Genomic DNA, 13,121 nt, shown 5'->3' with positions numbered 1-13,121 from the left:
GGTCTAATAGAGAAGTTGCATTAAGAAGAATTGAATTTGAAATGGCTGATGTCAATCTAGATAGTGTTATACCTATTTGTGTATAATGATAATTCTTCCTTTCCTGCTTCAGAGGCATGAAGTTAGGAAATTGAAGAGCTGCCCTCTTTTTCTAATTTCGAGTTTTGAAGGAGAAGTTATAAGAATTTGCCTTTGAAGGATCAACTGAAGAGCTCGTTGTGGGCAGGGATTGTTTCTCTTTACTGCTGTACTGTACTTTCCCAAGCACTCAGTACAGTACTCTGCATACAGTAAGCGCTCAAGCGCTCAATAAATGAGATTAAATGAATGAACAATTAGCTCCTGGACTTTAGAACATTGCTTGCTTTGTCTGTAATCACTTGAAATCAGTAGACCAGTGATATTTGAGCACTTACTGTACTAAGTGCTTTGTGAGAGTACATTCCCTGCCCCCAAGGAGCTTACTGTCTAGAGCAGGGACCTTGGCCATAAAAATTCTCTTCTTGAAACTTGGGTTATCAGTTTTTATTCTGTTTTTGGAGATTGGCCAGTTCAGCAGCCTTGCCTTTGTCAGCCCAAATTTTCCACTGAGGGGAAACTGTAGGGATGGGTATTCTGCTTGATAGCAGACTTGAAGTCTCTATGAACAGGAATATCAAGCAGGGCAATTTGAAAATGCCCTGCTAGAGGTTTTTTTTTTTAAAAAAAGGACCTAACATTTTGTAAAAAACTAATCCTCAATCTTGTTTTCTGTCTTCGATAATTGTAGTTGGTGAGCATGTAGCAGGATAGGTAGCCCTATTTGACCAACCTTTTTTAAAAAAATCACTAGGGGTGGGAGGCCTGTCCACTGTGTCTTTTTCTCGCATTTCCAAAAACATCAATTTAGGGCACACCTGCACCTCCATTCTGAGTGTTATTTTTGATAGTTGTCAGAGGAAAAGCAAAGGTGAAATTATTTAAAGCACAAGGAAAGACATTCTTTTTTCACTTTGAAAGATGCAGTCGAAAAAAAAACTTGCTTGTTCTGTCTCTCCTAGTAGAAATTGTGGTACTTGGAGCATTTAGCACTGCCTAATTGTTTTGACTCATTCAAAGGGTGTTTCAGACTACAAGCTGCCCATTTACTTCAATTGCTGTCTCTATATGGACTTTTAAGTCTGAGGCATATTCTCAAGTATTTTTGGTAGGACACAACCTATCTGCCAAATATCCTTTGTTGATTATTTTCGTACGTATCCGTATTAATTTCACATTGGATTTATGAAAGATTTTTATTGTGTCCTTACTAGTCTGGTGTGGAGGAAGCAGAGTCTGAGTTCTTATTTGCTGTCAGTGTTAATGAGAGCTGAGTTATCTGGAACACAAACAATAATAATAATAATAATAATGGTGTTTGTTAAGTGCTTACTATGTGCCAAGCACTGTTCTAAATGCTGGGGTAGATACAGGGTAATCAGGTTGTACTACATTGGGCTCATAGTCTTAATCCCAATTTTGCAGATGAGGTAACTGAGGCACAGAGAAGTTAAGTGACTTGCCCCAAGTCACACAGCTGATAAGTGGCAGAGCTGGGATTAGAACCCACGACCTCAGCCCAATCCTGTACTCTTTCCACTAAGCCACGCTGCTTTTCAATCTGTATTTGAACTTTGCAGCTGAGCGCTCATAGTATCCATGTAGCAACTGTCCAGTGAAATAAGGATGGGAGGAATCCTGCATCTTGAGAGCCAGAAAGCTACTATCAAGCTTCATTGTAGTTTAGCTATTGGTTTCCCCACAGTCTTTCACCCATTGTACTGTTCATTCATTCATTCATTGTCATATTTATTGAGCACTCTCTGTGTACAGAGCACTGTACTAAGGACCTGTATATATGTATATATGTTTGTACATATTTCTTACTCTATTTATTTTACTTGTACATATCTATTCTATTTATTTTGGTTTTGTTCTCTGTCTCCCCCTTCTAGACTGTGAGCCCACTGTTGGGTAGGGACCGTCTCTATATGTTGCCAACTTGTACTTCCCAAGCGCTTAGTACAGTGCTCTGCACACAGTAAGCACTCAATAAATACGATTGATTGATTGGAAAGTATAATTCAGCAACAGAGACGGTCCTTACCCAACAACGGGCTCAGAGTCTAGAAGTGGGGAGACAGACAATAAAAACAAAACACTTTTTCTTGTTTTCCAGTTTAAGTGGAGCAGTGCTATCTTATAGCTCTCTAGGGTGAGCTGGATCATCTGAAAAACTACTGGTCAGGTGTCTAACAGTCATGTAATGTCAATCAGCGGTATTTATCGAGCACTTATTGTGGGCAGAGCACTGTAGCAAGTGCTTGGGGGGGACGGCAATGCAACAGAGTTGGTAGACATGCTCCCTGCCCACAAAAAGCGTACAGTCGAGAGGGAGAAATCATCTGCCTTCTGTGCCCCTTAATGAGGAAAAGATTGACGTGCCTCACTAGGACATAAAGCGTAACTCTCTTACGGAATTTTCACTTGTCTCACTTCAGATTTTAAACACAGCACGGAAACATTTCGGAGCAGGTGGGAACCAACGCATTCGCTTCACACTGCCACCTCTAGTATTTGCAGCATATCAACTGGCTTTTCGCTACAAGGAGAATTCCAAAGTGGTGGGTTTTCAAAAAAAATTTCCCTCTGGGCTTCTTAATGCCTTTCCAGAAAATGGGAGAGGTTGGTTTCTCGATGTAATTAGTACATATTGCCAGAAATATTAAATGCAGACAAGAAGAAATGTAATACTAGGTCTCTGTAAATCATGATTCTCTTTTGACAGCTTTTCATATTTTGCTTTCAAAAACTGGGTAACTTTCGGGGACATAACTATCCACGCTTTTTTTGTAAATCTGGGTTGTTTTTTTCTTTGCGCTAATTATGTAGTAATGCAGAAACTGTTTGAAAGCATTCTTTAGGTCCTGAAGCAGAACATTTGAAGCCAAAGTATTTTTAGGTCCAAGTTATCGAGAAAATGTGCTAGCATGTGCAACACTAGTTGGATTTAGTTCAAGTAATTTAGTGGTTAGTGAGTGGAAGGCAGTCTGCTACAAGTCAAAACACACCCATGCTGGGCAGCAGCGACATGGGAGAGAGTGGAGGGTGGAGACTCGAGTTTACTGCTTGGAAGGTGGCAATGGTAAACTACTTTCATATTTTTACCAAGAAAACTGTATGGATGCACTGCCAGAACGATTGCGGATGGAGAGCGGGGCATTCTGTGGCGTCGCAATGGGTCAGAAACGACTTGGTGGCATAAGACAAGCCAAGACAATTAAGTTCTTAATAGACATTTGACATGAGTGGAGAAAACTTAAGATTTAAGATTTTAGGTTCCCCACACTGGGCCGTCAAGATGAATTTGAAAACCAATTTTAAAAACACTACACTAAAGCCAGACCAGATGGCAATTAGTTGCACCTTTGTCTTAAGTTTATTGTTTTGCTATATGTGGCGGACTTGTAAGGTTTCTCCGTCAAGGCTCCCATATTTAAGCAGAGCTTCTTATCATGATGAGCAGATTTTTTTTCTAAACAAATGGAACCAGTGTTACTGAAGTGTATGATTGTTAGAGAATATTTGCCAAGAATGATCAGACAACCTGCAAATATGAACAGGGTGGTTTGGGTGAAAATAAGGCTAATCAGTGGTATTTATTGAACACTTAGTATATGTGGAGCATTGTACTATTAACACTTGGGAGAGTACAGTTGACTTGGCTAGTGTTTAGAAGAGGCCTTTAGAATTAAGTCTCTGGGTTGAAATTTCCTTTAAGGTACTTGGTAATTGAAATGTTGGCTTTTACTTTGGCAAAACGATGTTGTTCATAACTGATTAGGTTGCTTAGTCCCGATCTGAGACTTAACTGGAGAAATTGTACTATTTTTATAGGATGACAAATGGGAAAAGAAATGCCAGAAGATCTTCTCCTTTGCTCATCAGACCATCAGCGCATTGATCAAAGCCGAGCTGGCCGAGTTGCCGCTACGTCTTTTTCTTCAAGGAGCTCTGGCCGCTGGGGAAATTGGCTTTGAAAACCACGAAACGGTGGCGTATGAGTTCATGTCCCAGGTATCAGAATCATTGCTCGTCTTTTTAGGATGGAAAAAAAAAATCAACTACTACCAGTTCAATTTTTCTGGAATAAGTTTGCATCTGATTTGTCTTAGGGGAGCATTTTATCTCTTCCACCACTAAATTGGACCTCCCTTCTTTTATCCTGGTATGAGGATTGGGGAATTTTTTGATACTGTATTAATTTGTTGAGAAAGGAAGAAAAGGATGTATTAATTTTCTTCCCTGTAGAGTCATATGACCAGTTCCCTAGCACTTGGGTGGGATTTGAGGCCTGGGTTTCTTGTTTCACTGTATAGACTTTGGAGCTTATCAAGAACTTTGGGTTGTGAGGGGCAACGAGGAATCATTTTCTGCTGAAATCCACTCATCTAATTATTTTTAACCATTCTATCTGAAAGCGGATTGTCAGTTCCTCGAAGATGAAAAAGTAAAAACCCCTTTTATATGTCTTCATTTCTGATGTAGATGTTAATGGTTTCCACTAATAGCAAGCAGAGTCTGAGCAATTTATAAAAATGCAGATAGCATTGGAAAGAAGCCATGTCTGTGAGAAGGCTAAAATTGTAAAGGGTTTTTTTTTTTTCAATTTCCTCATTTAGGCTTTTTCTCTGTATGAAGATGAAATCAGTGATTCCAAAGCCCAGCTGGCTGCCATCACCTTGATCATCGGGACATTCGAGAGGATGAAGTGCTTCAGCGAAGAGAACCACGAGCCTTTGAGGACTCAGTGCGCATTGGCAGCCTCCAAACTTCTTAAGAAACCCGATCAGGGCCGGGCAGTAAGCACCTGCGCGCATCTGTTCTGGTCGGGGCGAAACACGGACACGAATGGAGAGGAGGTGAGAGTCAGGGCTCATGTTGCCGCCCTTGTTAGTGGTGAACTTATTTTGAAACGGTGCCTTGATCTCCTGCCCTTGATCCTCCTCCCTGGAGAGCAAGTAGTGGAAAAAAGGTTGGCATGGGTTAGTCTTGCGGAGAGGAACTAGAAGAGGAGAGAAGCGCAGCAGTGGCCCATCCAATTACTCTAAGGGTGGCCCCCTTTGAGAGAACTTTGACTTTGGAAACCATTGCAATGCAACCATCATATTACACATAATAATTACGGTATTTGTTAAGTGCCCACTGTGTACCAAGTGCTGTTCTAAGTGCACAAGGTAATCAGGTTGGACACAGTCCCTGTCCCACGTGGGGCTCCCGGTCTTCATCCCCATTTTACAGATGAGGTAACTGAGGCCCAGAGGCGTTAAGCGACTTGCCCAAGCAGACCGGTTGCAGAGCCGGGATTAGAACCCACGACCTCTGACTCCCAAGACTGAGCTCTTGCCGCAGACCGATGGCCAATCATTAGATTTTGTCAGTTTTGTAGAAATCGAAAACAGTTACATACATGACATGCGACTAGAATGCTGTCCTTCTCCGAGGTGGAACTAGTTCCCTGGCTCCCCTGGAAAATTCAGGAAGTGGATTTTTCTTCTATTTACTTTTGTGTAGCTGTCTGCCCAGCCCACGACTGACTCTGTTTGGCTTCCCCTGCTTTTCCTTGTAGCTCCACGGAGGCAAGAGGGTAATGGAGTGCCTGAAGAAAGCTCTAAAGATAGCCAACCAGTGCATGGATCCCTCACTGCAAGTTCAGCTTTTTATAGAGATTCTGAACAGATATATCTATTTTTATGAAAAGGAAAACGATGCGGTAAGTGAACTAGCGAAGAGGGAGAATTGTGATCCAGTAGAGTAGGCCCCCGTCTTATGCAGAGCGGGTACACTATTGACCCCTGATGTGGAAATGCCGTGGCAGAGGGGATGGGAAATACTTCGTTCAAGTGCCTTCGTCCCCCTCCCTCCAACTAGATGAAATAGGTGGGGAAAAGTGTTTTGCGGTGAGAATGAAGCTGGCAATGTGGTGAATTCAAAAGCTGGATTCTCCCAATCTGTCAAATTACAAGCTCTTAAGGAGGCAGTGCCATGTGTTTTGCTTCTGGAGTACCCTCCCTAGGACTCAGTAGAAAGCTCTGCACACAGCAGGCACTCAAATACCATCGATTTGGATTTACAGGGAACCAGTGTAATCACCAGTCCCCGCACACATCAGCTCAAGAGCTTCTAAATTGCTGTTTTTTTTTTTTTTTTTTTTTTAAGAAACTAAATGTCACTTCTGGTCCACTAGCAAGTTAAAATATTTGTTTTTGTTTCCACTGTTAGGCCACTTGAGTGACTACCTAAGTCTTTTCAAGGGCATCTATCAGACAGAAGAACAGAAGGTGGAAAACAAAAGCCCTCCTATTCAGATAATCACGATGGGACATTTGAAAAATATAAAATCCTTTGTAAATAGTCACTGCTGTAGTAGTCTTACCATCCTTCTTTCTCAAATATATGCTCTCAGAGAGCAATTTCCAAGTGCGGTATCCCAGAGTCCAAACTTGTAGGCTACCTGAATTTCTCAAGTCCTCAGATGTGCAGGTTATCAAAGCCTTGTGTGTCTCATTAAAAACTGGATTTGGTTTTTCAGAGTAAGGTCAAAATAAGTCTTGAAATTTTCTGGAATGTCTACTGGGTAATGTGCATGTATAGGTCATCAATATACAGATAAGGTTATCCTGAACTGCAAAATAATAATAATAATTATGGTACTTGTTAACTGCTTACTCCACTGTTCTAATCACCAGAATAAATACAAGTTAATCAGGTTGGACACAGTCCCCTGTCCCACATGGGGCTTGCAGTCTTAATCCCCATTTTCCAGATGAGAAAACTGAGGTCCAGGGAAGAGAAGTGATTTATACAAGGTCCCACAGCAGACAAGTGACGGAGCCGGGATTAGAACTCGGGTCCTTCTGACTTCCCAGGCCTGTGCTCTATCCACTAAGCCACATTGCTTCTCCCTGGAGAGAAGTATTGGCAACTGAGGAAACCTGTGCTTCATGGAGAAGTTGTAGCTTAATAACTTCTATGCTATCTGCCTTCATGAACCACTTTGTTTTCCTGAAATGGAAGAGCTTCTCCTCTCTATTTCAACCTCACAAAGGTGCCTAAGCCTCCCGAGTCGCCTTATAAATATTTCAGGAATTTCCTTTATTTACGATAAACTCCTGTTCATAAACAGGGGCTTATTTTGAAACACCCTCTTGATTACATTAAACATTTCTGGTTGCCTGGTCCAGGTTGGAGTCAAAACTCTGAACTCATCCCAGGTTCCGTCATCGTTGGGTTCATATTCTCTCGAAGTAGCCTGTAGGATGACGATTCTCTATTTTATTTTGTTAGTATGTTTGGTTTTGTTCTCTGTCTCCCCCTTTTAGACTGTGAGCCCACTGGTGGGTAGGGACTGTCTCTATGTGTTGCCAATTTGTACTTCCCAAGCGCTTAGTACAGTGCTCTGCACATAGTAAGCGCTCAATAAATGCGATTGATGATGATGATGATGATGATGATTCGTTGATTAGTTTCCTATTTATCAGAATCACTAGCTGATTCAGCCCAGCCCACGGTCAAATGGAGGATTGAGAAACATTCACTTGACTTGGCACCATTGGACAACTAAGCCCTCAGGCTACATTTTCAGATAGGGCAGTGGGAAAACAGCAATCTGTCGAGCAAAGCCGCTAGATAATTTCTCGCTGCTCCCCTGCCACGTGGTGCCGGATGGATTGCGTACTGGTCACGCAGTTCCTCTCTCTCCTTGCAGGTGACAATTCAGGTTTTGAATCAGCTCATCCAGAAGATACGAGAAGACCTTCCAAACCTTGAGTCCAGTGAAGAAACAGAACAGATAAACAAACATTTTCATAATACGCTGGAACATTTGCGTTTGAGGAGGGAATCACCAGAATCTGAGGGGCCAATTTATGAAGGTCTTGTCCTTTAAAGATGAAAACACATACCCTGTATTTACCCCTTTCCATTTACATTCGGTATGTCTTTTTGTTTATCATACTAGATTTTTTTTTTCCCCATAGATTGTGCCTTTCAGAAATGCCAAGTTATGTTTCCTTCTTTATTTGTGATGTGATTTGCCCAGTACCTCCAGACACTCACCTTTATAAACTAATTCACTTAGATGGTTCAGGTTTGCCCAGCACCTGCCAAAAGCAGCGCTGAAAGTAGCATGATCGATCTGTTTCTTTTAAATTCCTCAGACCTGTAAGGCTCTTCTTTCTTTTGTTTCTTTTCTCCTCCATTGTTGTGGCTTCTGTAATTTTCTTTGGCCCCAAGGAGTACTAACCAGGAAAATTATAGTGCTTATCCGTCTGTAGTCTATCTTGATTTTTTTTTTGTTTAACAGGATATTTGATTTTGGGGGACACTGTTGTTCGTTGAACTCTGCTTGAGCTTTTTCTTTAAGTGCAGGACAAGGCATTGTAATATTTTCCCTAAAACTAGAATATATTAATGCATGTTTGAGAGTTTTAAAGCACCATGGTCAGAAACAGAAGTTTATATTTTGCATATTTGGGCTCTAAAATTCATTGAGGGCCTGTTCTGTCCACAGGACATATTTATCAAGATAGTTTTGTTTCAAATAGTATAAAATAGATAATTTGTGACATAGTTTATGTATTACCTTCATTATTGTAAATTTAGGGGGAAAATGCATTACACGAGTATGATTTTGCACCAGTGAAACAATAAAGTTGCTATTAACAATTACTTTTATTTTCCCTTTTTATTCTCTTGTGCTTTTCTGTTAAAAAAACAAAACTATTAGGGAATTTAATCACTCTGGGATGGAGATGGAGAGATCAGATCATGTCTTGGGCACATCAAACAGTAATCAATCAGTGGTATTTATTGAGTGTTTACTGAGTGCAGAGCACTTAAAATGCTTGGGAGAGGACAGTACATCAGATTTGGTAGAAATGTTCCCTGTCCCCAAGGGGCTTACGATTTAAAGGGGAGGCGTACTAACCAGTCAGTCATTGGTATTTATTGAGCACTTACTGGGTGCAGAGCGTCATCATCATCATCATCAATCGTATTTATTGAGCGCTTACTATGTGCAGAGCACTGTACTAAGCGCTTGGGAAGTACAAATTGGCAACATACAGAGACAGTCCCTACCCAGCAGTGGGCTCACAGTCTAAAAGGGGGAGACAGAGAACAAAACCAAACATACTAACAAAGTAAAATAAATAGAATAGATATGCACAAATAAATAGAGTAAAAAATATGTACAAACATATATACAAATATACAGGTGCTGTGGGGAAGGGAAGGAGGTAAGATGGGGGGATGGAGAGGGGGACGAGGAGGAGACTGTACTAAGTGCTTGGGAGAGTACAAATCAACAGAGTTGGTAGACACGTTCCCTACCCACAAGGCACTTATAGTCCAGAGGGGAAGACAGACAATAAAATAGAAATAAATAACAGATTTTCATTCATTCAGTTGTATTTATTGAGTGCTTACTCCGTGCAGAGCACTGTACTAAGCACTTGGGAAAGTACAATACAGTTAGAGACAATCCCTGCGCATAATGAGCTCACAATCCCGGGGGAGGGGGAAGAAACACATCAGTACAAGTAAACAGACATAAATAAAATTACAGATCTCTACATAAGTGCAGTGGGGCGGGGAGAGAGGGGAAGAGCAAAGGTAGCGAGTCAGGGTGACCTGGAAAGGAGTGGGAGATGGGGAAAAGTGGGGCTTATTCTGGGAAGGCCTCTTGGTGAAGATGTACTTTTTGTAAGGCTTTGAAGAGGGGGAGAGTAATTATCTGGTGCATTTGAGGAGGGAGGGCGTTCCAGGCCAGAAGTAGGATGTGGGCCAGGGGTTGGTGGTAACACAGGTGAGATCGAGGCACCGTTAGGTTAGCACCAGAAGAGCGAAGTGTGCGGTTTGTGTTGTAGAAGGAGAGAATGGAAGTGAGTTAGGAGGGGACAAGGTAATGGAGAGCTTTAATGCCAATGGTGGGGAGTTTTTGTTTGATATGGAGATAGATAGGCAGGTACATAAGTACAGTGAGGCTGGGCGTGAGGTGAACTTCAAGCCTACAAATTCAAGTGCATAGGCGATGCAGAAGGGAGAAGAAGTAGGGGTAACGGGGGCCTAGTCAGGGAAGCCCTCTTGGAGATATGAGTTTAATAAGACTGAAGGTGGGGAGTGTAAGTGGCCTTTTGTATGTTAAGGGGGAGAGAGTTCTGGGCCAGAGGGAGGCCAGATACATGAGATGGAGGTACAGTGAGTAGGTTGGCGTTGGGGGAGTGAAATGTGTGGGCTGGTTTGTAGTGGGAAATCATCATCAATCGTATTTATTGAGCGCTTACTGTGTGCAGAGCACTTGGGAAGTACAAGTTGGCAACATATAGAGACAGTCCCTACCCAACAGTGGGCTCACAGTCCAATCAGCGAGGTGATATAGGAAGGGGCAAGCTGAGTGTTGTTAAAGGATTTTCTCTTTGATGTGGAGAGGGGTGGGCAACCACCGGAGGTTTTTGAGGAGTGGGGAGGTGTAAACTGAAATTCTTTTTGGAAAAAATGATCCGGAAAGTAGAGTGAAGTATGGACTGGTGTGGGGAGAGACAGGAGGCAGGGAGGTCAGTGAGGAGGCTGATGCAGTAGTCCGGGTGGGGTAGGGTAAGTGCTTGGATCATCATCATCATCATCATCAATCGTATTTATTGAGCGCTTACTATGTGCAGAGCACTGTACTAAGCGCTTGGGAAGTGCAAATTGGCAACATATAGAGACAGTCCCTACCCAACAGTGGGCTCACAGTCTAAAAGGGGGAGACAGAGACCAAACATACTAACAAAATAAAATAAATAGAATAGATATGTACAAATAAATTAAATAAATAAATAGAGTAAAAAAATATGTACAAACACATATACATGTATACATCGGCATAGTGGCAGTTTGTATGGAGAGGAAAGAGTGGATTTTAGCAGTGTGAAGGTAAAACTGACTGGATTAGGTTGGCCGATTGACTATGTGGGTTGAATGAGAGATAAATTGAGGAAAATAAGGTTACGGGCATGTGAGATGGGGAGAATAGTAGTATTGCCTATAGTGATGGGGAAAATAGGGAGGACAGGATTTGGGTGGTAAGATGAGCTCTGTTTTGGACATTGAGGTGTCGTTCGGGCATCCAAGTAGAGATGTTTTGAAGGCAGGAGGAATTGCGAGAATTTGGAGGAGGAAGATCAGGGCTGGAGATGTAGTTCTGGGGGTCATCTGCATCGATATGGTAGTTGAAGCCGTGGGAGCAAATGAGTTCTCCAAGGGAGTGTGCGTAAATGGAGAGTAGAAGGAGAACCAGAACTGAGCTTTGAGGAAAACCAAGAATGGATGCATAATGTGGTTGGGCAGATAACTTTTTGCGGGCAGGGAATGTGTCCACCAACTCTGTTCTATTGTACTCTCCCAAAAAGTACAGTGCTCTGCACACAGTAAGTGCTCAGTAGATATGATTGATAACTGCAGCCTGAATTTCTTCATAGGACTTTGTCTCTTCTCTGGCATCATTTCGGCTTAGCAGGTTAATGCTTTCTACCAACAACCTTCATCCAGGCAGTGGAGGCTCAGTGGTAATCTCTCACAGATAGCCCAGATTCTCAAGAATTTATGCTAAAGTAGAATCAGAGAGACACATCTGGAGAGTGATATGATCAGATGAGGTTTCTCACTCTCAAATAGGGGACAGTTAGCCCCGTGCAAAATAGTTGGGTTGCATTTTTTGAGGTTGCAAATAATTTGTGGCGTCCTTATTTTGCTGCTTCATCAGAAAAAACGTTCCCCAGAATAATAATAATAATGGAGACGGTATTCGTTAAGCGCTGTCTACATGCCAGGCACTGTACTAAGCGCTGGGGTGGATACAAGCAAATCGAGTCTCACAGTCTCAATGTCTCATTTTGCAGATGAGTTACCTGAGGCCAAGAGTAGCGAAGTGACTTACCCAAGGTCATGCAGCAGACAACTGGCGGAGCCGGGATTAGAAGGATTAGAACCCATGACCTATTGTGAAACTTCTCCGGTGTTGCCCTTCCTCATATAGGCCTACAAAAACAACAATTAATTAGGATAATTAATTATTCTAGAAATTTTTATCCACTTGAGGCATTGTAATCCATTAGCCTTTTTCATACTAGCTTTAAGTGCTTCTTCAAAAGGACAGCGCCTTGTCTGTTAAGAGCCGTGGTTCGACGAATGAACCCTGCTAAAAGCGAGGGAGAGAGGGGTGGGAGGTTAACCTAATAGTCTGATTTTGACAGTCAAATCCCAACAGTATACAATGGTTTGAAAGGGGTTGGGGCATAAAATACACAATGCTCCGCAATTAGTCTTTCATCTGAAGGCCTGGAAGCATATGACAAACATAATTATGCTTAATATATGCCTGAAAGACCAAAGAACAAAGTAAATCCAGTCTGTAATGGCTGTCATCTGGGATGTGGAGAGGCGAGGATTGGTTTAGGGAAAATCTCAGCAATTTGGACCGCCCTTCCCTTAGCCCGCAAATAACTACTTGCCCTGGTTCAGAGGGTGTAATTGGCCATGGTTTGAGAACAAGGGATTTGGGCTAGAGGCATACATCGCTCATAATTAAATCCCTATTGGAATGGTCTCTGAATTCTGTGGAAAATGAGGTTTTAACGTTTGTTCTTGTTTGCAGTTTGGTTATTATTTCCTGTGTTAAGGTGAAAGCAGAGTATGGTAAACTCTTTTGTCCTGTGGTAAGGAAACATGCTACGTTCCATTCTTTGCTTGAAAAACTAGTCACATATGATTACTGTGTGCTGTAATTCAGAGGAAATTATTTCTGTATATTTTGTATTCAAAGAACATCGGTGACTTGCCCAAGGTCGCAAAGCAGACAGTTGACAGAGCTGGGATAAGAACCGCAGTCTTTCCGACCGCCAGGCCTGAGCTCTATCCATTAGATGCTTTGACCTAAAGGGTCCACCCCTCTATCTTCAGGCAGGACTGAACCCAAGCCATCCTGTACAGTGTTAAGCGCTTAGTACAGTGCTCTGCACATAGTAAGCGCTCAATAAATACGATTGATGATGGTTGATGAT

General features: G+C 42.1%; 1 protein-coding gene across 1 annotated transcript in view; it reads left to right on the top strand.

Annotated features, from left to right (window-relative positions):
* Positions 1 to 8,748, top strand: part of VPS35 (VPS35 retromer complex component) — a 43,883-nt gene extending 35,135 nt beyond the window's left edge. Inside the window, exons 13-17 of the mRNA XM_038753969.1 lie at positions 2,520 to 2,642; positions 3,916 to 4,095; positions 4,701 to 4,940; positions 5,648 to 5,791; positions 7,787 to 8,748. Coding sequence (XP_038609897.1) covers positions 2,520 to 2,642; positions 3,916 to 4,095; positions 4,701 to 4,940; positions 5,648 to 5,791; positions 7,787 to 7,966 — 867 coding nt within the window. The 3' untranslated portion in view covers positions 7,967 to 8,748. The remainder of the gene's footprint in view (positions 1 to 2,519; positions 2,643 to 3,915; positions 4,096 to 4,700; positions 4,941 to 5,647; positions 5,792 to 7,786) is intronic.
* Positions 8,749 to 13,121: the final 4,373 nt, after the last annotated feature.

The sequence above is a fragment of the Tachyglossus aculeatus genome, chromosome 11, assembly GCF_015852505.1.
Source record: "Tachyglossus aculeatus isolate mTacAcu1 chromosome 11, mTacAcu1.pri, whole genome shotgun sequence".
Lineage (NCBI taxonomy): Eukaryota > Metazoa > Chordata > Mammalia > Monotremata > Tachyglossidae > Tachyglossus > Tachyglossus aculeatus.
This window is presented reverse-complemented; position numbering and strand designations above follow the sequence as displayed.